The sequence below is a fragment of the Macrobrachium rosenbergii genome, chromosome 22, assembly GCF_040412425.1.
Source record: "Macrobrachium rosenbergii isolate ZJJX-2024 chromosome 22, ASM4041242v1, whole genome shotgun sequence".
Lineage (NCBI taxonomy): Eukaryota > Metazoa > Arthropoda > Malacostraca > Decapoda > Palaemonidae > Macrobrachium > Macrobrachium rosenbergii.
In genome coordinates this window covers 15,241,353-15,266,957 of record NC_089762.1, presented here as the reverse complement: position 1 = coordinate 15,266,957, position 25,605 = coordinate 15,241,353, and the positions used below count along the sequence as shown (strand labels likewise).

Sequence of the window (25,605 nt, the reverse complement as noted above, 5' to 3'; positions counted from 1 at the left end):
AAAAGACTCGTGTGAGAGAGAGAGAGATGCAGTACTTTCCCCCTTGAAGTCACAAGCATTACTGATACTGGCCTAACTCCAATGTCAGTATAAAAGTTGCCATTAGTGAATTTATAGCATATAGAAGTATTGGCACCTTTTGTTTCGAATCATTATTACCATAACAGTGATGCGTAATTCTGCTTCACACTGAAGCTCAATCCGTCCACCTCCCCAAACCTGTTTTACTTCACACTGAGGATCAATCCATCCCTTAAGGGTTAAGAGAGTGAAATTATCTATCAATTATTACGGAGACTGAGAGAATAACACAAGAGAGAGAGAGAGAGAGAGAGAGAGAGAGAGTTATTCTCACGTTAGATATCAAAAGATGGAAATTCAGTATTAAACTAACTTTTAAACGAAATTAAAGTTACTGAATTTTCATTTAAAAGTTAGCTTAATACATTACCCTTAAAAAAAGAAATAAATGGTTGACTCAAGAATACAGGAGTGTGTAACTCTCTCCCCCATTCCACCGATCTATTTTTAGAAGTCTTCTCAACCTCGTTTTTAAAAATTCTTTATTCTGTCACTTTCTCTTTGTTCTGAAATGCTCTATGTCCCTATGTTTTAGAACGGCGCATTTACAGTTTGTAAACGGTAGAGGTAAAATTAGATCAATTCAAAATTATCTACTGTACAGTTAAAGACATACAGAGAAACAGTGCTGTAATACATAGGCTGGCTAACTTTGAATGAGAGAGAGAGAGAGAGAGAGAGAGAGAGAGAGAGAGAGAGAGAGAGAGAGAGAGAGAGAGAGAGAGAGAGAGAGAGAGAGAGAGAGAAAGTTGTCCTTACTTAAGAGTGAAATTTTTATGAATTATTAAGGAGAGAGAGAGAGAGAGAGAGAGAGAGAGAGAGAGAGAGAGAGAGAGAGAGAGAGAGAGAGAGAGAGAGAGAGAGAGAGAGAGAGCATTACAAGAAAAATTTGACCACTGATTAGCAACACTCCCCTTCTTGCTATGTTAAATGACATGTCTGACAGCTTTTGCCTTCGACCTTCTTACAAAAGACGAGGGAAGAATTTGTTTGTTCAAAATAATACGAATTTTGTAATTACAGTTTTATTATTATTATTATTATTATTATTATTATTATTATTATTATTATTTAATTTTATTAATCTTATTATTTGAAAATTAGTACTTTTTATTAGGTAAAAAGTTTATTTATCATACAAATAAACATACCTGTATACATGTACCATAAAAATTCATCTCACTAAAAGAGAGAGAGAGTAAGAAATTATTACTTTTAATAATATCTAATGTTATTTAATTTACACATAAAAGCTTGAAAACTTATAAATTACATAAAAAATTAAACAAACACTTTTGCAGGGTTTCTCAGTGTTCGCGTGTCTGTGAAAAATTCGTGTATGACCATTAGTTAGGTTCCAAAGAAAAATTCATGTGTCTGTGAATTCGTGCAGCTCGAATCATGCAAGTTTGGGGTATTACTGTAGTTCTGTTTGAAGGTCTAAGACCACTGTAATATTAAGGTAATAAATTAGGTTAAGGAAAGTCAGAGTTTCATTTAATAATCTTCATATTTGTTCCCAATATCCTGCTCCAATTGTGTAAGAGAAGAAAGCCCCTACAAAGTGTTGTATACTAGAAGGATGATAGGTTCAAGGAGGCAAAGATGAAAGCCACAGAGGAAGTGGGCTTGTATGCCCATAGGTTAGAAGCTTTGGCCAGGAGGAAGTATGGAGAGAAAGGAGTTGAGGAGAATAAACACCTCATGCAGAAGTTCTTGGCCACTATCCCAGAGAAGACTAGGGTAATTTTGAATGAGAAGAAAAAAGATCGAAGTAGTGGTCAGGGAAGAGCTTAAATTGGGAGGATGTTTTAGAGATCTCAGAACTGGGAAGAGCTTAAATTGGGAGGATGTTTTAGAGATCTCAGAACTGAGAGATGATGATGATGAACCAAAGGAGATGTACATTGGGTCTGAGGTGGTAATGGAAGGACACGTAAGGTCTATTTGGTGAGTGAGGAGATAAGTGTGATAAGCGTGATGTGAGCCTTGCTGGAGGAGTGTAGGAGAGACCGGGAGGAGAGAGGAAGAAAGAATGTGTGAGTGAATGTGGGGAATAACGGGATAAGGAACTGGAGCAGAAGCAGAGAGAGGTTTAGGGGCGGGAGTGTGAGTACAGCTAATGTGAATGTGAGGGAAAATTGGATGAGAATGAGTAGTAGTGATAGGGAGCGTTACAGGTGTAGAAGGACTGGGCATGTGAAAGTGGATTGCAGATGGGCCAATGGCAAGTGTTCCAGCTGTGGCGAGGGAATATGTTGGTGAACTGTCCACAAGCGAAAGAGCTGAAGTGTTCTGGCTGCGGGAATGTAGGGCATTGAATGAGAGACTGCCAGAGTGGACGGAGAGCTGGAGTAAGAGAAAGTTGTTGTGGAAACTGCGGAATGAGTGGGCAATTTGCTAAGACATGTAAGAACCATCTGAGCAAGTGTGAAGGATGTGGAATAGAGGGTCACTTGAATGAAGTCTGCCGTACGAAACTCCAACCCAGGGTAACTATGTGTGAAGGAGGTTTACCATGGTGAGCCCTCTGGTATGGAAAGGACAGATATACAGTAAATCCCCTATATTTGCGTTCTCACAATTCGCGGAATCAGCAATTTGTGGATTTCTCTATGAAATATATAAACACATTATTCATGGAAAATGAGCCTATTCACAGTATTTTTCACTGAGAAATATTCACTAATTACTGTATTTTCATATCATTTTCGTGGCTAAATGCACTTTTTGTGATAAAAATATTAAAATACTCAGGTATAAACATTTTTTAGTTTTTTTTTTTGGTGTTTGAACTATCAAAATAGGAAGTTCTAAGCATTTTTTGAGGGGTTTTAAGTATTTGTGGATTTTAGCTATTGGTAGGGGGTTGTGGTATACATCCCCTGCGAATACTGGGGTTGACTGTATTGGAGGAGAAGGAAAAGGAGAGTGAAGAAATAGATGAAGATATACATTGGGGAGAAAATCAGCTAGTGTTGGTCGAACGAAAGAGGTCTAAAAGGAGGATTAGAAAGAGTAAGGGCACGTTTGCCATGTTGTTTGGAGAGAGTATGTGATGGGTCATTTGATTTTGGAGGGTTTGCGAAGTCAGTAAGCATAAGGAGTGAAAATACCCTTGCCGTGTTGTTTGGTGGTAGTGGGAATGAAGGTGTAATTGATTTTGAGGGATTTGGGTGGAATGTGGACGAGGACACGCAAGATTTGGATGGATTGGAAACAATGACAAGTTGTGAGAAAGACAGTATGTACAGTGTGTCTGACTTTCCTTTGATTGAATGTGTTGAAAGAGTAAACGTGGGAGTGAGAGTGAATCAGAAAGAGTTAGCAGCACTAGGGAGTGTGAGTGGGGGAGTTTTGGATAACTTGAGTCGGAGCGTAGTGGAAATAAATGAGAGTATGGAAGGGATGATAAGAGCCATGTCAGGTGTTAGTGTCATCAGAGCAGATGTATGTCTCCAGAGTTTGAATGAAGTAAGTGTGAATGGTTCCGAAACAAAGCTGGATAAGTCTAGTGCGGTTGGAGTAGGAGTGAGTGAAGAAGAGGTGGCGAATGTGAGGCCATGGACCCGAAGTCAAGGCCCAGTTCTGGAAAAAAAAAAAAAGGAAATGAGATTTCCTTTATTTTAGTAAAGGGAGTGTGGTGGCATTTGGAAAGTGGGTTTGTATGATAAAATTGTGTCTGGTTTCTCATGTTTGTTTGATGATTTTATATTTTTTTGTCATTATGGTTAATTTGTGTGTACAGTATGTTTTTGTTTGTAAATGCTTGATGGGTTTAAATGTCCATGTTTTTTTTTTCTTTTTTACTTGCAGTTTGCTTGAGTGTTAGGGTAGAGTGACTGGCTCCCCTTCACCCAATCTGGAGAGGCTTCATTTGGTTTATATTTCCCTACCAGAAGCAACATTGGGAATAGATATCTACCGAAGGGAAATACCGTGGAAATAAAAGTCTGTATTGGCAACTACCAAATCAGTCGAACAGCTGGTGAGACCGAATCCATTTTCACATTCCATTCCAAGTTGTACATTGCCGTTATTTAAGACCATGTCTGTCCCAAATGGGATGGGGATCAGAGAAGGTGCTTAAATATCTGTAAGCTGACTTTGTCGTAAATGGGATCTCAGATTCTTGTTAGTAATGAGTGAAGTGCTTTGTGTACAAAAGACTGCATTGAGAGATTCTAAAGTAATTTCTGCCCTCAGCTTGGATGTCATAGTTAAAATAAACTCAGTGGTAATCCCCAAATTATATGTTGACTCTCACGATTGTCTGTGGATCACTACGAGATGAAGTGCTGAGAAAGATAAGAAACTATTTTGGGACATGTGCCAGAGTTAGAGATGTGGTGTTAATATTTGATTATCAGTAGTATTAATTTAGGCTAAATTAAGTATAGGAAGGTTGTTTGATACACTGTAGTTGTAATAGGAAATAAATTAGGTTAAGTATTGAAAGACGATAATTGATAAACTGTGATAATGTAAATAAAATTAGGATAAGGCTCTGTTTGAAGGTCTTCAGACCACTGTAATATTAAGGTTATTAAAGCAGGAATAAGTAATATGTGAGTCTTCTTATTAACCTCTAAATTTTTTTCTGACATCTCATCTCCAATAGTGTATTGAAAAAAGCCCCTCATAATAATGATATAAATCAGGACAGCGATTTAACTGCAGGGCTACGCAGACGTTAGTGTTGCGACTCTCTGCTGCTCTATCAGACACGACACCACTTCAAACTTTACCACAGGCCCAAGGCATGACTGGATCCATTCACAACTGGATCAGTAGTAAACAAAAGGGGCAGCTACAACTGACAAAAATGACTATCAGTTGTACTCACATGGGCGCTCTACAGATTTCAGTGGATGCACCAACGCCAGAAACCATTCGAAGTAGTGAGGTCGGAGGTGTTTCACAGAATAGATGATTACAGTACTAGTTCTCAAGACTGGCAGAATCAATTCAGGCTGATGTGCAAGTCTTCTACTGATAAAAATACAGTAAACCTTCAATTATCTGGATCCCCATTATCCAAAACTCAATATTATCCAACACATCCAGACTAGGGACCAAGGCCCCAAAGATATAAGATACATATAAATTTTTTTAAATTTGAAAAATATCGCTATCCAAGCATTCAGCCTGCCAAGGTAATACAAAACGATGGATGAATCATGTACTCTTTTCAGATATCCGCTGAATTTGTATGTCAGTGAAATAAAAAAACACTGTTGGGAAAATAACATTTTCATTTAAAATTCTGCTGATTACTGACAATGTTCCAAGACATACTTTTTTCCACTAGTGATTTTTATCCCAATATTAAACTGGTGTTTTTGCCTCCATACACCACATCTTTAATACATCCCATGGACTAAGGAAACACCACTGCCTGCAATGCTTACTTGCTGAAGAGGACCTTGGCACACCTCACTGCTGCAACAGAAGAAACTGGCAAAACAATATTGCTTGGACTTAGCATTATGTCACAAAGCATTGTATAAATGGCATCTAGAAGATTTTCAAGGGGTTCATCTGTGACTTCAGTGGTTTTGTCAAGGATGAGAAAGTTGCAAATATCAACCTCAGATATATATGACAACCTGAACCCTACTGTGGATGAAGAAAACATCAAGAAACTTTTAAAAAACGGTTCCTGAAGAATGGACAAGTTGTTTTATATGGAACAACAGTGCATAGCTGATGACGACCAATTGAAGGCACAGAAAATGAGGAGGAAGAACCACAAAAATTCAGTGAAGTAAACAAACTTCTAAGAATCACAAACAAATCAAATTCAACAATGAGATATTTTCACTAACAGGGAAGAATGCCAATGCAGCATTTGATGCTTCAAGTAGGTTTATGAAGAGAACAAGAAACAAGGTAAACCCATTCAGGCATATTTTTAGGGAAAATATAAATTTGTATAAAAATTTATTACAAGTGGGGGTTCCGTTCCGACGGCAGGACGATAAGTGAAAATCGTTGGTAACCAAAAATCAGTGATTTTCAGCAAATTTTTGGTTATCTGCACCTCTGTTAGTATGCATCGGCACCAATATGTGATTATCGGAGCATATCAGCGCTGAAAATTGCCAATTTTCGTCGCTAGACAAGGCCTGAAAAACTGGATCACCAATAACTGGGGACTGCCTGTATTTGGATACTCGCCTACTGTTAAAGGTAGCCATAGCTACACTGCGGAAGGTGAGTCAGCATTCATATAAAAGATCACTTGGCTGGCCCAGATGACTATCTAGTTCACCTGTTCTCCATCAGGTGTCTTTTGAATATTTTAGCTCTTGTCAGAATTCTTCATGACAGCCCACTAAGTTGTGGGGAGGTTGGGCAGGGTCTAGTTTAACAGGAAGTAAGCATCCACACAATAAATTTTATTATGAAAATTTAGTTTACTTTGGATGAATCTTACCTACTGCTAAAGATAACCGATTCCTACATTGAGAATAGGATAGTGGGTAGTGCAGCTAGAGAAAATCTGCTCAGCCAATCAAACTGCAAGTTTCTTGCAAGAAACCCAAAACATTCTCACATGATCTGGAATCCTTCCTGGATATTACTGCTGCCAAAAGGTGGATTCCATTCAGGAAGCAAGGTTGACAAGGTTCCCAAGAGTGCTTTGTGAAGAGCAGCCTTGCAGAGAGAGCTGTTTCAGCTGTAGCCAGAATGAAATAGATGTGGCATGAAGGGACCCCTATACCTGGGTCTGAAAGCCCCAAAAACTAAAGTATATCATATAGGGGTATGATCCTACACAAAAAATGTATCTTCATGCTCCCTATAAAACCAAAGCCCAGATTTAAAACAAAGAGCCTAAAAAATTGCTCTCTCTTTGGTTCAGGAAAAGACTTTACCTGCTATTACTACCAAACTAAAGGCTTTACCATTTTTGGACATGATTACTAAATACTTAGGCAGTGAACTGCAAAAACTGCGCCACATTTATCACATCCTTAAACAACAAATTTGTCATAAAACTAAATGAAGTAGCACTCGCTCTTCCATTATGAATATTTACCTTCAATAAAGGTACAAGATCTGGAACTAGTCTCTCATGCACCAGCATGATCAAGAATTTAACAAAGGAGAAGATTCCATTCTTTGACAAGTGTATTTTAGGTTTTCTAACACCACAAAACAAACGTTAACTTTGCCCATACAGCCTTTAAGGGGCACCCAAACAGCCGAATTTCAAGGAATTGTCAAATTTTCGTTATTAGCAGTTTTCAATTCTTTAATGTCTAAATAAACATATCCTGAAGAGATAAGGCTGAAAAATATTTTTTAGACTGGTTTATTGACAATTTCGTTCATTGCTTGTATGACACTGAACCACAAATTGTAAAAAAATTCTTGTAAAAAACATCTGTATGAATAATTCATGATAGGATCAAATAAGTTATGCACTATTTTGGACTGTTTTATACATAAATAAACATATCTAGAAACGTTATTGCTAAAAAAATATGTTTAGACTGGTTCATGGATAATTCTGTTCAATGCTTGTATGGAACTGTGAATGACGAATTGTAAAAAAAACATAAGTCTATGAATGATCCTGGATAGGATCAAGTTTGACTTATTCATTGTTCTGGACTGTTTTACGTATAAATAAACATATTTTGAAATGTTATTGCTACAAAAAATGTTTAAATTGGTTCATGGACAATTCTGTTCATCGCTTGTATGGCACTGTGAACGACAAATTGTAAAAAAATGCATATAAATCGTGAAAAAAATGTATTCAAAAATAATTGTCACCCACTAAAATATCCTACTCTCTCTATGGTACGTGTCAGAGAAAACGGGTTATAGTGATACTGTATAGGGATAACTTCTCTAGATGTCCAGATTCTCTCAGGATTTTTGAAAGTCCAAAATTATTTTTCTTTTGCTGTTTTCTCAAAACTTTCTTTTTTTTTTTCAAAACTAAATGCTTATTTCTCCAAGAAGGTTGAACCATACTCAATGAAACTTTCAGAGTGTAGTGCAGTCGACATTCGATAAGGCGGACTAATAGGGGGGACCGGGGTGTCCGTCATAGCCGATAGTCCAGTTTAACTGGCGATATCTGTATATACTGTATACCTATAAATATACTGTACAGTCATACTCCGAACCTACGCGAGGTTAGGTTCCAGAACCCCTTGCGCAGGGTGAAATTTCGTGTAAGTTTGGCATGGTCTCTAAAAATGCTAATAAATGCTTATTTCTAAAGTTTAAACACTAAATATGACACTAATCATGTTCTCAAATTAATAAGTTAACTTTTAAATGAAATTAAAGTTACTGTAATTTCATTTAAAAGTTAGCTTAATACATTACCCTTAAAAAAGAGAAATAAATGGTTTACATAAAAATTGGGAGTTGTAAGAGAATTTCTCTCTCTCTCTCTCTCTCCCCTTCCAACCGATCTATTTTTAGAATCGTCTCAACCTCTTTTTAACAACTTCTTTATTCTGTCTCTTTCTCTTTGTTCTGAAATGCTTTTTCATGAACAAACAGTGTTTTATATTTTGACTAATACAACTCTGTTATTATGTCTCTATGTTTTAGAATGTATTTGCAACACTAGCGCATTTACACTTCATAGACGATACAGGTCAAATTAGATCAATTTAAACTATCTACTGTACAGGTAAAGACGTACAGAGAATTAATAAGTTGTAAAATGTGTGAGTGCTAACTATAAGAGAGATTTAGAGAGAGAGAGAGAGAGAGAGAGAGAGAGAGAGAGAGAGAGAGAGAGAGAGAGAGAGAGAGAGAGAGAGAGAACCAACATGAACGGTAAAGAATTGCCTGGTTCAAGGGTTGTCCTTACTTAAGAGAGTGAAATTATTTATCAATTATTATGGAGACTGAGAGAATAACACACAAAAGAGAGAGAGAGAGAGAGAGAGAAGAGAGAGAGAGAGAGAGAGAGAGAGAGAGAGAGAGAGAGAGAGAGAGAGTTAGCTTAATACATTACCCTTAAAAAAAGAAAATAAATGGTTGGCTTAAGAATATAGTGTGTGACTCTCTCCCCCATTCCACCAATCTATTTTTAGAAGTCTTCTCAACCTTGTTTTTACACACTTCTTTATTCTGTCACTTTCTCTTTGTTCTGAAATGCTCTGTCTCTATGTTTCAGAACGGCGCATTTACAGTTTGTAAATCGCACAGGTAAAATTAGCTTAATTCAAAATTATCTACTGTATAGTTAAAGACATACAGAGAAACAGTGCTGTAATACGTTTTGTTGGCTAACAAAACGAGAGAGTTGATTGCTTGAAATTGAGAGTTATCTGGCGTCACACTGAGGAGAGAGAGAGAGAGAGAGAGAGAGAGAGAGAGAGAGAGAGAGAGAGCAGCTGTCCTTACCTAAGAGTGAAATTTTTATGAATTATTAGGAGAGAGAGAGAGAGAGAGAGAGAGAGAGAGAGAGAGAGATTTATCAGAGAAGAGAAGAAGAGAGAGAGAGAGAGAGAATTACAAGAAAAATTTGACCACTGATTAGCAACACTCCCATTCTTCTCATGTTAAATGACATGTCTGACAGCTTATGCCTTCCACCTTCTTACAAAAGATGAGGGAAGAATTTGTTTGTTCAAGATAATACGAATTTTGTATTTATTATTATTATTATTATTATTTCTGGATCGGGTCCCGTGTCAGCCGGTGAAAAAGTCCATTCAGCACTTATTTCTAGGTAATTCCGTTGCTAGATACCAGAGAAAGCTAAATGAAATGCTGGAGTTACTACCCCCAGAGCGAGCTCCATTAGATGGAGTCGTGTATGGAAAAGGGTGAACTACAAAAACACGGAACCTTATCCTATAGAGATCCCAAAGTCAAAAGTCCCACAGAGAGGTGCCATTACAAACCCATGCACCACTCACGGACAGCACACAAAACACCGCTAGCCGCATTCCATTTCAGCAAGCACCTACGGTCACACGTTTTTTTCGTTGTGCTTTTAATCTTGTGCTTTTTGCATCATTATGGCTTCCTCACAAGGCCTTTCTTCACCTAAGTTGAGTACCAGTATTTCGTTTTTTAGTTGAGGCGATTGAGGCTCCTTATTTCCCTTTAGTTTAATAATTAAAGGGATTTATAACGCCCGTCTCGATCTCCTCTCGCGGCCTCACGTGACCTCCATGCGTGGTTCGTGATCTTGGGTCGCCCTGTTTTTCGATCTTTCTCACGGTTCCTCTTCGTGTTTAGGATAAATTTCCTTTTCATGAGGTCTAATTAGTGATTCTGATTGATTAACATTTGTTTCCCTTTGCTTCGAGAATGAGGGCTGGTGTTTAGGCGTCGGGCTTCCCCCTCGAGCCTATTCGCTTCTTATCAATTCATTAACATGCCTTATTTTTGCCCTTCTCTTCTCTTAGCTTCTGGGAATTTTATTTACGTTAGTACTTTTAAGTTTTTTTGTTTTATCTTTAACTCAGTGTTCGGATGCATTTGATATTTGATGATTATTATGGATGTTTCTTTTGTTACGAGGCGGCCATTTCCCTTCACGTCCACATCGCGTTGGGTATGGTCCTCCTCTTGTTTTGTTTTGTTGAGTTTTTATTTTATACATTTTTCATGGGTTGGTTGTTAGCTTTGGATTTCCTTTTTGGGGCGTTAGGCTATTGCCCCCCCTTTTTTCCATGAAAAAGGGGGTGGTCGTTCATTCTTTTCGTTCACGTGCCCTTCATAAGGTTTTGTGTACGTCTTTTCCAATGCGGCGCTCTCCTTAAGTTTTACTAGGGTCTTCTCATTTTATGTTCCCTTCCCCTGTTTCAGCTTTTTGCGTAGGCTAATAAGCCTCTCGTTTAAGCTGAAATAGCGAGGGATCTCATGTTGCTTCCCTCTCCCTGTTTCGGCTTTTCGTTTAGGCTAATGAGCCTCTTGGTTAAGCTGGGATAGCGAGGGACTTCATGTAGCCTACCCTAGTTTGGTCTTTACTTAAGGTTAGTTTCCAGTTTTTGGTTATGTCGACCCACCCTTTCCCCCTCCTCCTCCCGAGTGCTCTCTCTTCCCTTGATTTGTTTTCAATCTTGTTAACTTATCAAGGATTGGGAGCATTCCTTTCCTTTTAGCCTATAGCTTGTGCCCCCTTCCTCTGCATTGTTTGGCCTCTCCTTGGTACGGTCCGTGACTTTACCAATTTACTCTCCCTCCTGGGACTGTTGGTGGCTGGGAGGGCTTCCCCTCTCCCGTCCACCATCTTTGGCCATCTTTATCTCCCTTCCCCCATGGAGGTTGTTCCTGTTCCTCTCCTGCTTCTCTTGCGCTTTGCTGGGTAACGACTCAGTCAGCGAGTGGGTGGGAGGACCCGGAACGCCGGATTGTGCATTCCCACTCTCTGGTCGTTCATTTTCGGTTCTTCCTCCGGGTTTTCATTCCTCCCCTTCATACGTCTTCTCCGGCGTGTCGCTTAATTTGGCGACACTCCGGTTTAGTCCTTCTTCGTTGCCAGTTAGGGCTTTCCGCCTGACTGTCTTCGTGTTCGGACTTTTTGACGTTCCCTGCCCTTAGCTAATACTGTCTTCTATCGGAGCGCATTCCTTGCTTCCCGCTCCGGCGGTTCTAGCGTTTATCGGTCTTCCGTTATCGCTAGTTTCATATTATTTTTAGCTGCCAGGAATGCGCTTTCTCCGGACAGTTTAACCTTCCCATTTCATTTTGTATCCGTCACTTACTTTAAGGCATGTTACTTCGGCTAGTTCCGGTAAATTTATTTTATTTTATTTATTATTTTATTATTTTGTTTTGTTTGTGTGAGATATTTTATCCGGTTACCTCCCGGATCATTCCGGCTGGTTTCACGGCTTTATTTAATACTGTGTTGCTCCGCACACTACTCCGCACCTTACACAGTGTACTCATAATCTCATACTCTTACAGGTGGTACGCTGCCAAGAAGAAGGGTGCTCCGCAGCCCTCCGTCAGGTCAGCGGCCACGAAGTTTGTCGGTCTCACTCCGGATATGCGGTCTACGTAGGGGATCTTACTGTTTGGCACCCTGACGGATGTGATGTTTGCTACGCTCTTTACGAGCAGGCTATCGATGATTCGGTAGGTGATCATGCATCTTTCCTTCTTAGCCAACTGTAATCTTTACATTTTACCGATTCCCCCGCTTCGGTAAACCGCAATAATGTTTTTCTTCCGCAGGCTGACCGCAAGTCTCGTGATGCTTCGCTTCAGGCCCTTAAAGTCTGGGTTAGCGGCATTGGGGCGCAACGTAGGAGCTGGCAATCCCTACATACTCTCGAAGGACATTTGTAATGTCCTTTTTCCCGGCGCTTGGATCACAGCTTCAGTCACCGACGATGTTGCTGCTCCGTTGATTGCCGGGATTCGGGAGTTGACCCAGCCCTCTCCAGACGGTTCGGCTCTGAGCGGTGGCGTTCCAGAAGACGCGGCGGAACTTGAACTCGGCCTTGAGTCTCCGAGCATTATCCCGGAGCATCAAGCAGGTAAGGGGGTAAGTGAGGCAGGTTCTCCACTGTTTAGCTCTCCTTCTTCCTCTGTTGCTTCTTTTAAAGGCTTCTCTAAATCTTCATACCTTACGGGCACGTCTGGGTCTATTGCCCCGAAGGTGAAGTCCGTTAAAAAGAAAGCCTTACCTACTACGGCAGGCCGATATGGGGTCCCTCCGGCGGCGGCACGGGCGACGAGCCCCGTTCCGTCGACGAGTACAGCCTCCCCTTCCGGGTCCCAAGCGGAGTCTCAGTCACGTCAGGTAGTTCCCCCTCCTCCTTCTTTGGATACGTTTCATTTCTTTGAGCAATTCCTTGAAAGAATCGACGCGAGGTTTGAGAAGATCGACGCGAGGGTAGACAGCAAGCTGTCTGGTCTTGCTTCTTCTTTTCAGTCTCTTTCGGAGAAGGTGGAATCACAACAAGGTTCTCGTTCTAGGTCTCATTCTGTTCCTGACCCTTCCACTCTCCCTCCCTTCGATCTGGGGAATCCTTGGCGTCTGGCCCTTTATGCTCCCAAGTACGAAGGTACTCTTACCATAGAAGGTTTGGGCACGAGGAGAGTGGAAGAGTTGGAGTTCTATCCTCCGGACCTGACATCTCCCTACACTGGGTTTGCCAGACTGAAGGGAGAGGTTTGGAACAGGTCTGATAAAGTCCCTAAGGAGACTGTTATCTATCCTAGGGACCAAGCCCAGTCGTCTTTGATGAGGACCCTTACGGAGTGGCAAGCGGAGAACACTAAGCTTACACCAGCTAAGGGAGTGTTCACTATGTTCACTCTCAGTGATGTTCTCCTTCTCCCTTGCACTTCGAAAGTGGCCTCTCTGACTAGTCAGGCTTGCTTCGAAGGTAAACCCCTTCCTCATCTCCGGGAGACGGACCCGACATCTCTCGTCTTTCCCGGAGGCACCGAATTCTGGAAGGGAGCCCCTAATACGTTTACAGTGACTCGGTTTGACCCAGACTGCGCTTCTGATCTGTTCAGTGAGCAGCTCCCTAAGATCCCGGAGACGCTCTTGAAAACAGAGGCTGATACTAAGGAAAGGCTCGCCAGGTCTTTGAACTCTTTGGCTTTAGCGGAAGCAACTTCTTTGGTTTATAGGGAAGATCCTTTATTCCAGGTCTTGACGAAATCTCTCTTGGCGAGTTTTCAACAAGACCTGTTTGACTTTATGACTGCCCGACTGGCCTGCCGGAAGCACATCTTTTCAGCAGCCACAGTTCGGCATGAACCAAATAAGCTTCTTAAGAGTTCGATCTGGGGAGCTAATCTTTTCCCACAAGAAGAAGTTGATGCAGTCTTATCTGAGGCAGCTAGGGTCAATCAGAGTCTCCATTCCCGTTGGGGTCTGCCCTATAAAAGGAAACAGTCTGATCTTACCAGCCCTCCCACAAAGTCCAGCAAGAAATTTAAACATTTCAAACGCCTTCCAGCTCAGTCCTTGGTTCAGGTTCCTTTACAGGGTCAGCCTTCGACCTCTTCCTCCCATCCTCCGCCTCAGTATGTCCTGGTGAACCCGGCGCATCAATCTTTGGCTGCTCCTCCTATGTCTCCTCCCCAGCTTTCAATCCTGCATATGAAAGTCAGGGGAAATTTCGCTCAGACAATCAACCAGAGGCAATAAGCCCCGTGGCTTCGCTTAGGGGAAGGGGAGCCCTCCGCTCCTCTCCCAGGAACAGGGGAGGTAGAGGCTCCAGAGGGGGGGAAGCAAACACAGGACCGATGACATACATCCTGTGGGCGGGAGGCTGTACCATTTTCCAGCTCGGTGGACCTTCTGTCCCTGGGCTCAGAGTATAGTTTCAAGGGCCTAGGCTGGAGTTGGATCGACAATCCCCCTCCACCAGTCAAGTTTTATCAGGCTACGACCAAGGATCTCGAGGACTTTGTGGAAGATCTCTTACAGAAACAGGCTATAAGGAAAGTGAGGACTCTGAAGTTCCAAGGCAGGCTCTTCAGTGTTCCCAAGAAGGGTTCCGACAAACGGAGAGTAATTCTGGACTTGTCCGTCTGAATTCCTACATTCGTTGCGACAAGTTTCGGATGCTTACTGTCTCCCAAGTTCGGACCCTACTGCCCCGTGGAGCCGTAACCACCTCTCTAGATCTTTCCGACGCCTATTATCACGTCCCGGTTGCGAAGGTTCTCCCCCTTTCTGGGGTTCAGGCTCGGAAGGCAGGCATATTCCTTCAAGGTGATGCCTTTCGGCCTCAACATAGCCCCAAGGATTTTTACCAAGTTGACAGACACGGTCGTACAACAACTCCGGTCTCAAGGGGATTACGCTGGCGCGTGATCTCGGCGACTGGATCATCTGGGCATCCAGCGTCGAGGAATGCCGGAGAGTTACATCCGTGGTGGTCGACTTTCTAGAATCCTTGGGCTTTCGTGTAAACAGGAGAAGTCCCGCCTGGTTCTGAGCAGTTGTTTTCAATGGCTAGGAATCCAGTGGGATCTGAATTCTCACAAGCTCTCTCTTCCTCCTCCCAAGAGGAAGGAGATAGCCAGAGCAACCAGGCAGTTTCTCAAGTCCAAACGGCCTCTATCGACGGACCCAAGAAAGAGTCTTGGGCTCCCTTCAGTTCGCTTCGGTGACAGACCTGTTGCTGAAGGTGAAGCTGAAAGATATCAACAGAGTGTGGCGGAGTCAGGCAAATATCAGTCTCAGGGACAAGGTGTCTCTGATCCCTCACATCTTGAAGAAGAGACTCCGGCCTTGGTCGACTGTCAAGAGCCTGTCCAAGTCAGTCCCCTTCAATTTCCTCCTCCGGCGTTGGTTATCCACACAGACGCCTCCCTAGCGGGTGGGGAGGATATTCTCAACACCAAGAAGTACAGGGGACTTGGTCCTCATGTTCCGCCAGTTCCATATAAACGTCCTGGAGGCCATGGCGGTCTTCCTTACCTTGAAGAAGCTTCTTCCCCCAAGAAGATTCACATAAGACTGGTTCTGGACAGCGCCACGGTAGTCCACTGCATAAACAGGGGAGGTTCAAAATCCAGCCGGATCAACCAGGTAATGATTGCACTTTTCTCCTTGGCATGCAAGAACAAGTGGCACCTGTCTGCCACCCATCTTGCAGGGTCCGGAACGTCGTAGCAGATTCTCTATCAAGGACAACTCCCCTCGAGTCGGAGTGGTCCCTAGACAGGGGCTCGTTCAATTGGATCTGCAAACAAGTTCCGGGTCTGGAGGTAGATTTGTTCGCAACCAAGCTCAACAACAAGCTTCCTCATTACGTAGCTCCCAACCTGGACCCTCAAGCTCTTTTCACGGACGCAATGTCATTGGATTGGAACAGGTGGAAGGTGATCTATCTGTTCCCTCCAGTGAACTTGTTGTTAAAGGTCCTTCACAAACTAAGGACATTCAAGGGTCAAGTAGCTCTAGTGGCTCCCTACTGGCCAAAGAGCAGCTGGTTTCCTCTTCTGCTAGAACTGAATCTTCACCACATCCAAATCCCCAGTCCGAAACTAACACAAGTAGTACAAACTCAGACTGTGTCAGCTTCCTCAAAAATTCAAAGTGCCCTGGCTTTGTGGACTTTATGAAATTTGCGGCTCAAAGGGATGCTAACGTTGATCCTGTCAATACCATGTTCTTGGAATCAGATAAGCGGGTCTCCACTCTTCGTCAGTACGACTCAGCAATTAAGAAACTAGCACTCTTCTTGAAAGAATCTGAGGCTACAGTAATGACCATAAATTTAGCAATCTCCTTTTTTAGATCACTGTTTGAGAAGGGTTTAGCCTCTAGTACTGTTACTACAGTCAAGTCGGCTTTACGAAAAGTGTTTTTGTGTGGTTTCAAAATTGACCTCACAGACCCTTACTTTTCTTCCATCCCTAAAGCCTGTGCACGTCTGAGGCCAGTAATCCGTCCACATACGGTTTCCTGGTTTTTAAATGACGTGTTGAAGTTAGCCTCAGATATCGATAATCAGTCTTGCCCCTACCTTTCCTTATTGAGGAAAACGTTGTTCTTAGTTAGCCTAGCCTCGGGTGCTAGAATTTCAGAGCTGTCTGCACTCTCTAGGGAGCCCAACCACGTCGACTTCCTTCCATCAGGGGAGATTTTGCTGATTCCTCACCCTAACTTCCTGGCCAAAAATGAAGATCCATAGCAGCATAGGTGGTCGCCTTGGAAAATTCTCCCCTGCCTCAAGACCTGTCCCTGTGCCCAGTTCATACTTTGAGGGCTTATTTAGACAGGTCCTCTCACATCTCATCTGGGCCTCTCTTTATCAGGGAAGGAGGGGGTAATATCTCTATGTCTGCTATTAGACAACAAATCCTTTACTTTATCAAGCAGGCTAACCCTGACTCAGTCCCAAGAGTTCATGATATCAGAGCTGTGGCCACCTCCATTAATTACTTTCATTACATGAATTTCACGGATCTTACCAGGTACACTGGTTGGAAGTCACCCTTGGTTTTCAAACGTCACTATTTGAAATCCTTAGAAGCTCTTAAATTCTCAGCAGTCGCGGCAGGGAACGTTGTTCCTCCCTCTGGTTCCCTTTCTGATTCCTAGTCATTTCTTCCTCCACTGCCTCAGTTATCCCCTTACGGTCATTTCAGTCAGGCTTGCCTTGACTTCTCACCTGACTGTGTTATCTCTATGTTTGTCTAAATGACACATTTAGGTTATAAGGTTTTCAATATTGTATAGTTATTTTGTTTATGTATATTTTTCATATTGTCATGTTAATTTTAAGCTACCATCAGTTTCATTTGTACATTATCGTTATTGTTACTAGTAAAAAAAAAAAAAAAAAAAAAAAAAAATTCTTTTTGGACCTTTTGTCTTCTGTTCCCCTTAGATTTTATTATCTCTTTAGTTTAAGAATGATATTTATTTCTCTGTTAATTTTTCACCGGCTGACACGGGACCCGATCCAGAAAAGGGATTTTGAAGAAGGAAAAATCTATTTCTGGAGAGGGGACCGTGTCACTCGGTGACCCACCTCGGTCATGTGTCATGTCCCAGTAATGTCTCCATCATGTGTCATGTCCCTCCCATAGTAAACATCATTCTGGTGGGGTGATGCTTTCATGGAATGCGGCTAGCGGTGTTTTGTGTGCTGTCCGCGAGTGGTGCATGGGTTTGTAACGGCACCTCTCTGTGGGACTTTTGACTTTGGGATCTCTATAGGATAAGGTTCCGTGTTTTTGTAGTTCACCCTTTTCCATACACGACTCCATCTAATGGAGCTCGCTCTGGGGGTAGTAACTCCAGCATTTCATTTAGCTTTCTCTGGTATCTAGCAACGGAATTACCTAGAAATAAGTGCTGAATGGACTTTTTACCGGGTGACACGGTCCCCTCTCCAGAAATAGATTTTTCCTTTTTCAAAATCCCTTTATTATTATTATTATTATTATTTGAAAATTAGTACTATTACGTAAAAAGTTTATTTATCATACAAATAAACATACCTGTATACATGTACCATAAAAATTCATCTCACTAAAAGAGAGAGAGAGAGAGAGAAATTATTACTTTTGATAATATTTGATGTTATTTAATTTACACATAAAAACTTGAAAACTTATAAATTATAAAAAATAAATTAAACAAACACTTTTGCAGGGTTTCTCAGTGTTCGGAAATGTTCGTGTGTCTGTGAAAAACTCGTGTATGACCATTAGTTAGGTTCCAATGAAAAATTCGTGTGTCTGTGAATTCGTGCAACTTGAATCGCGTAAGTTCGAGGTATTACAGGCAGTCCCTGGTTTACAATGGGTCCGGCTTACAACGTTCCCAGGTTACGACGCTTTTCAGATATATTCATCAGAAATCATTTCCCGGTTTACGACACATGTTCCAGGGTTACAACGCGTCGTACGGCGATCCGACGGAAGAAATATGACTCCAAAACGGCAGAATAATCAAAATTTGGAGGTTTCTTTGATGAAAAACTCAATAAAAATGCAGTTTACATCGTTTTCAATACACCCAGAGCATTAAAAGTAAGGTTTTCTTAGGATTTTTGACAATTTTCAACGATTTTTCGGTTTAAGACTATTTTCGGCTTAACGACGTGGCATAAAAACAGAACCCCCGTCGTAAACCAGGGACTGCCTGTACTGTACTTCATTATTTTTATAAAGAGTATGAATAATAAACCAATGTGGAAACGTTTAAATTAAAGTTCTTAAAAGATAAATGAAGAATAAAACATGATAAAAATGATAGGATTCAGCCGCATATGTAGATGCCTAGGCTGAGACATGAACGCATAATTCTAAAATGAAAAGTAAGATAATGAAATTTAAATTACAGGTACACAATCCTTTACCTGAAATCCTCGGGGCCAAATGTGTTTCGGTTTTGGGAATTTTTCGGATTTCAGAACTGTGGGGTCAGGAGCATAATCAAACATCACTACAGTATTGCAGCAAAAACATTTTTTTCCCTTTTTTCATGTTTTTTCTTTTTCATTTTAGTTATTTATTCATTATAATTTATTATTATATTTATATTAATATGCTGTTAAATGAATGTGATATAATTAAGATCATCAATAATAAAAGAGTGGGACAATAAGACCATAAGTTCACTAACACATATTTTGTTTTCAACAAAAACATTCCGTAAAACGCAAAAATTTACATGATCAAAATAATTGTAATTCAACGTGTGAATTTTAATAAGTAAGACTATAAAATACATTTCATCACATCGATCTTGGAGAGGGTTGTTTTGTATTGTTACTAAAGTTGTCATTACTTTGCAGTCGTAAATCTGAGGACGGTCCGGGAATAGGATTCGCAAGTGATGACGCATCACCATGACAGACTGTTGTGGAATTTTTCACACCACTATATTAGTTAAAATTATTGTTGAATTCTTGTTTTCATGAAGAAATAATTATATAAAGCAACTTATTGAGTAATTTTTTCCATCAGCAGTCAAATAATCACGATCATGGCAAAGTTCAAACTTAGTGCCATCACGACATATGTCCATGAATAGAACAGAAGTAGAGGGCTGTCACTGGCTAGCAGATCTCCATGGCAACCAGCCAGCCAATCAGGTTTTAGGTGTACAGTATTCTGTCTGAGAAAGAATGTTTTGAATACAATACGTAGTTTTTAATAGTGTATGTATTTTACTGATCACATGAAGAATAGAATGAATTCCTTTTTATCACTTTGAGTGCAAAACAGTTGGTTGAGAGATTCTTCAGAAACAAAAAAAATTCTTTTTTTTTGCTTCAGGAGAGATTTACTAACACTGTGTTTACATACCTTTAAAACAAAATTCTTCTCTTTAATCTCTCGAGGACAGAATTATGCTGCATAGAGGGAACAAGCAATTTTCTCTCTCTCACATCATTTGCCAAGTAAACACAAGTATTGCTCAGTAACTCAGCTTTTGTCTCCATAAAGATTACTTTTGTCACGTCTTACTTTTGTCACGTCTTTTCTTTAATAAAAAACATACAAAGCATCGTACTGTAGCTACCAGTTGGCCAGCAGATAGGCAAAACTGTTAATGCTCAGTGATTGGCTCGATACTTCCTACCCTTCCAGACAATAGCATTTCTTAATGACGGTACGTACTGTGAGCAAGTTAAATGGGTTACAAGTTAAAAGCATTTTAGTTTAGTACAGTATAAATACAGAACAGTATACGGTATGTAAAATAAAAATATAAATTAAAAGTTTTTCATTTACCTTTGGTAAACAAAGAGGAAAATGGTACGCGACAAGCAGAGGAACAGTAACTATCTTAAATTGTGGACGAACATTATGTATTTTAAATTGGCTGACCCTCTTTGGTGTCCATCCTATCCGATATCTGGATTAACGGAGTCCGATTTAACAAGGGTCGACTGTATAACTATGTACAGGCAGTTCCCAGTTTACAACAGGGGTTGCCTTCCGACATTGTGTCATAAGCTGAAAATCGTTGTAACCCAAAATATTGTTGGAAATTGTACAACTTTACTTTTAATCATTTGGATGTTTTGTAAATGACATAAACTGCATATTTTTTAGTTTTTCATAAAAAAAACCTGCAAATTTTTACCATTCTGCCACTTTATGGAGCAATATTTCTTCTGTCGGATTGGCATTGTAAGCTCAGAACATGCGTTGTAACCCTGGAAATAATTTTTGATGAATATATTTGAAGAGCGTTGTGAGCTTTCAATGTCGTAAGCTGAGCCCGTCGTAACCCAGGGACTGCCTGTATATATCTTTATTCTGTTGTCAGGAAAATCACTTTTCTGTGCAACTTTTGGTTTTACATATTAATTTTGAAAAGTGAAGTCATGATTTTTTCCACTGTAAAACAGATGATTTTAGAGGTCAAATTTCTAAATTTCCCCACAAGAGAATTTTCATTATTATTTGTAGAATAAATGGTAACAATTTTAAGCAAATCCCTTCACTCACAAGGTAGAAACTGTCATTTACTTTATAATGGGGCCTTATGGCGTCGGCGCTCCCCTTAACCTATCTAAATAAATCTTAATTGCCTTAACAGTGCGGAGAAATGCTTCCTCTTCATTCCCCACCAAAAAATTAAATTTGGAATTCTTACAGTTCTCAGTAATAGCTTAGCCTTAACATAAACATTCTTAGCTCTGGATACGGCAAAAAGATAAAATCAGCATTCCCTTTACAATACCCAACCTTTTAGGAGAATATTTGCAATTAACTTACTCTTTTACTGTCGCTAGTGCTACCAAAGAGTGCTTTACTGTTAAATACTTCAATGGAACCGATTCCAAAGGCTGGAAAAGATGTGTACATAAAATTTTGAAGACTACATCTAAATTACAAAGAGAGATTGATACCGAGTTCTAGGGGCTTCAATCCATATGATCTCAACACCTTAAGGTGTGGATCATTAGACAGATCCAATTGCACTTGATGCAATACTGAGGAAAGCATAATCTTGCACAGCAGACACTGAACGACTCTTACTATTAACCCTTAAACGCCGAGCCTCTATTTACAAAAACGTCTCCTGTATGCTGGCGGCGTTCGGTGAGTTAGCGCCGAAGCGGAAAAAAAGTTTTTTTCAAAAAATCACAGCACGCTTAGTTTTTAAGATTAAGAGTTCATTTTTGGCTCCTTTTTTTATCATTGCCTGAAGTTTAGTATGCAACCATCAGAAATGAAAAAAAATATCATTATCATATATAAATATTGAAATATATGACAGCGCAAAAAAAATTTTTCATATATAATTTTATACAAATCGCGCTGTGAGCAAAACGGTTAAAGCTAACTGGTTATTTTGTTTTTCTTTGTATTGTACACTAAATTGCGATGATTTTGGTATATAACAAATTGTAAAATGATCAAAGCAACACAGAGAAAATATTATCACAAAATGGTGCATGAATTCGTAACGCCCGGACGTAAATAAATGTTTTTTCAAAAATTCACCATAAATCGAAATATTGTGCTAGAGACTTACTGTTTATTGAAAAATGAAGCTAATTGATTGCATATTACTAGACTGTAAGTGTTTTAGCTTACAATTGCAGTTTTCGACCATTTCGGTCGAGTTAAAGTTGACCGAAAGTCAAATTTTTTCTATTTATCGTGATTTATATGAAAATATTTCAAAACTGATAAAAGCTACAACCATGAGTTATTTTCAGTTGTATTCTACATGAAATTGCGCACACTTTCTTATATAAAACTTTATGTAACGACTAATATAAAACAGTGCAAATATTATGACAACGTGACAAAAGAATTTGAGATGTTCGGCCGAGTTACCGCGCAGACGTAAGGAAAATGTTTTTTTCAAAAATTCACCATAAATCGAAATACTGTGCTAGATACTTCCAATTTATTGAAAAATGAAGGTAAATGATTGAATATTACTAGAATGTAAGAGTTTTAGCTTACAATTGCGTTTTTTTACCATTTCGGTCGAGTTAAAGTTGACCGAAGGTTGAAATTTTGGCAGTTATCGTGATTTATGTGAAAATATTTCAAAACTGATAAAAGCTACAACCATGAGCTATTTTCTGTTGTATTCTACATGAATTGCGCACATTTTCATATATAAAAGTTTATGTAACGACTAATGTAAACGATGCAAACATTACGACAACGTGACGAAAGAATTTCTGAGATGTTCGGCCGAGTTACACGCTGCGCAGACTTAAGGAAAAAGTTTTTTTTTTCAGAAATTCACCATAAATCGAAATATTGTGCTAGAGACTTCCAGTTTGTTGCAAAATGAAGGTACATGATTGAATATTACTAGAATGTAAGAGTTTTAGCTTATAATTGCGTTTTTTACCATTTCGATCGAGTTAAAGTTGACTGAAGGTTGAAATTTTGGCAGTTATCATGATTTATATGAAAATATTTCAAAACTGATAAAAGCTACAACCATGAGTTATTTTCAGTTGTATTCTACATGAAATTGCACACATTTCATATATAAAACTTTATGTAACGACTAATATAAAACGGTGCAAACATTACGACAACGTGATGAGAAAGAATTTCTGGTGCGGATTTAAGGAAAAAGTTTTTAAAAATTCACCATAAATCGAAATATTGTGCTAGAGACTTCCAATTGGTTGCAAAATGAAGGTAAATGATTGAATATTACTAGAATGTAAGAGTTTTAGCTTACAATTGCGTTTTTTGACCATTTCAGTCGAGTCAAAGTTGACCGAAGGTTGAAATTTTGGCAGTTATCATGGTTTATATGAAAATATTTCCAAACTGATAAAAGCTACAACCATGGGTTGTATTTTGCTGTATTTTACATGAAATTGCACACATGTTCATATATAAAACTTTATGTAACGGCTAATATAGAACAGTGCAAAATTACGACAAAATGACGAAAAGAATTTCTGAAATTTTCGCGAGTTACAAGACGGGCGTAAGAAAAAGTTTTTTCAAAAATTCACCATAAATCAAAATATTGTGCTAGAGACTTCCAATTTGTTGCAAAATGAAGGTACATGATTGAATATTACTAGAATGTAAGAGTTTTAGCTTTCAATTGCGTTTTTCGACCATTTCGGTCGAGTCAAAGTTGACCATAGGTTGAAATTTTTTGTAGTCGACGTACGGTACGTCCACTTGGCACCCAACAGACAATTTTAGTCGACATATGATACGTCCAGTAGGCGTTTAAGGGTTAATTAGGAAGCCAAAAAACTTTATGTCTGTAGAGGTACAGGCGCTGGAAATCTGTCAAGGATGACACAGGAGCAAAGCACTAACCGCTGCTTCTGATACAAGGCCAAGGCTTTATCTCTTCTTAAGTAATAATAGAATCTGAAATACCTTAGAAAACCCTCTCCCTCTGAGATGGTCGGGTCTCCAAGAGGGAGGGTATGGCATACAGTAAAACTATATGAAATCTGGTGGGCTGAGTAGATCTTTCCTTAATAGAAAAACATGAGCGAGATCTACCAACAGATCTAGAAGGTCTAAAAACCATTCCCTCTGAGTCTACTAATGTCTTACTAATCACTGTAAAATTCTTTGTACTTGAAACTGGTTCAATATTTTCCTTACATACTGCAAAAGGGAAAAATGCATGCGAGTCTAAATGAGACTAATCTTGAAAGTATGCCTCCACTGACCAAGCCTAAGGGCCCTCGAAGGGGAAGCTATAGGCTGACTGTTCTTGTTCATCCACACTGTTAAAAAATCTGTGAATAGGTGAAGCCACAAATCCAGAACTGTATCATCTGAATATTGCTCTGACATAGTTTCTGACCAGGTGTTCACATAGCAGAAAACTCTTCCATGTAGCCAACAGTTCAAGGTTGTTTATATGCAACTCCTTTCTTCTGACCATCAGGTTCTTAACCTCTCTAGGTTACCCTGACACACTCCCCAACCTCTCATGATGCATCTGAAAACAAGCAGAGGTCTGGGTTCATTACTCCGAGTGGTCAACATGCCAGGAATCTTTGACAGTCTTTTGTGTCCCAAGACTCTTTCCACAGAGCAAAATTGACTGCATCCTGAGCCTTGCTGTTCTGATGAATTCTCCAGAGATATAAGTTACAACAAAGAAAACCAGTGCCTCGAAGGAATCTTCCTTAAGGGCTAAAAATTCTTTGAGAAGAAACAAGAAGTGTCTGTTCATCTTTCTGACGGAAACACTTGAAAATTGCAAGCGCATATCCCTATCTCCAGATAGAGAATGAACTCAGGAGACAGGGAAGACTACTGAAAAACATAATGCACAGGAACTGAGCCCCATGAAGCAACAGATCCTTGGCCCCCAGAAAAACATCTACAGTAAAGAGTTTACCGACATAAACCAGTTATCTAAGTATCAAAGAATTTTGTTCCTAAAAGATGACACCATTCACCTAAGGGAAACAATATCTGTTAGGTATGTTCTGATACCAATACCCAATTATCGGCGTCGATAAGCGGAAATCAGTGATTTTTGTCGCTAGACAAGCCCCAAAAAACCAGGTCGCTGTTAACCGAGCCCACTGTTAACTGGGGACTGCCTATACAATATACCATAGTGTAGGCTAAGCTAATTCTTGTTTGTTATTCAATTTCTCTCTCTGTATTGAATTATCATAAGTCACTTTGCATAAACCTCCAGAATTAGCTGATACAATATTAATAATTACTATACCGTGTATGTAAAGAATATATTTTATAGTGTAGGCTAGGCTACCATATATGAATACAGTACATGGTACTGAATACCCTAGTGTAGGCTAGGCTATGTTCGAGATAAGGTTTGGTATTTCTTGTTTTTTCCAACAAACGATGGCTTTTTTTGGAACCTAACCCCAACGTAAGTAGGATACTACCTGTATAAGCATTTTTAGTTTGTTTTGTGTGTGTTTGAACTATCAAAATAGGCAGTTCTAAGTGTTTTTAGAAGGGTTCTAAGTATTTGCTGGTTTTAGCTATTCGCAGGGGTGTGTGGTATGCATCCCCCGCGAATACGGGGGTTTTACTGTACTTCTCAACGGGGAATGTGAAAAGACTGCATCCTATGCAGGAATGAAAAACAGTTCCCTGTTATTCCATTAAACGTTTAAGTGACCCTAA

At 39.8% G+C, this 25,605-nt stretch overlaps 1 protein-coding gene across 4 annotated transcripts in view; it reads right to left on the bottom strand.

The window, feature by feature from the left end:
* Atg3 (Autophagy-related protein 3) overlaps positions 1 to 25,605 on the bottom strand; it is a 136,748-nt gene that overhangs the window by 11,482 nt on the left and 99,661 nt on the right. Inside the window, exon 7 of one of the 4 annotated variants that reach the window (XM_067124268.1) lies at positions 871 to 3,669. The exons of 2 other annotated variants lie outside the window; for them this stretch is intronic. In XM_067124268.1, the coding sequence (XP_066980369.1) occupies positions 3,657 to 3,669 (13 nt within the window). In that variant the 3' untranslated portion in view covers positions 871 to 3,656. Of the gene's footprint in view, positions 1 to 870; positions 3,670 to 11,764; positions 19,634 to 25,605 lie in introns of those variants that run through there. One more of the 4 variants, XM_067124267.1, reaches the window with a different exon arrangement.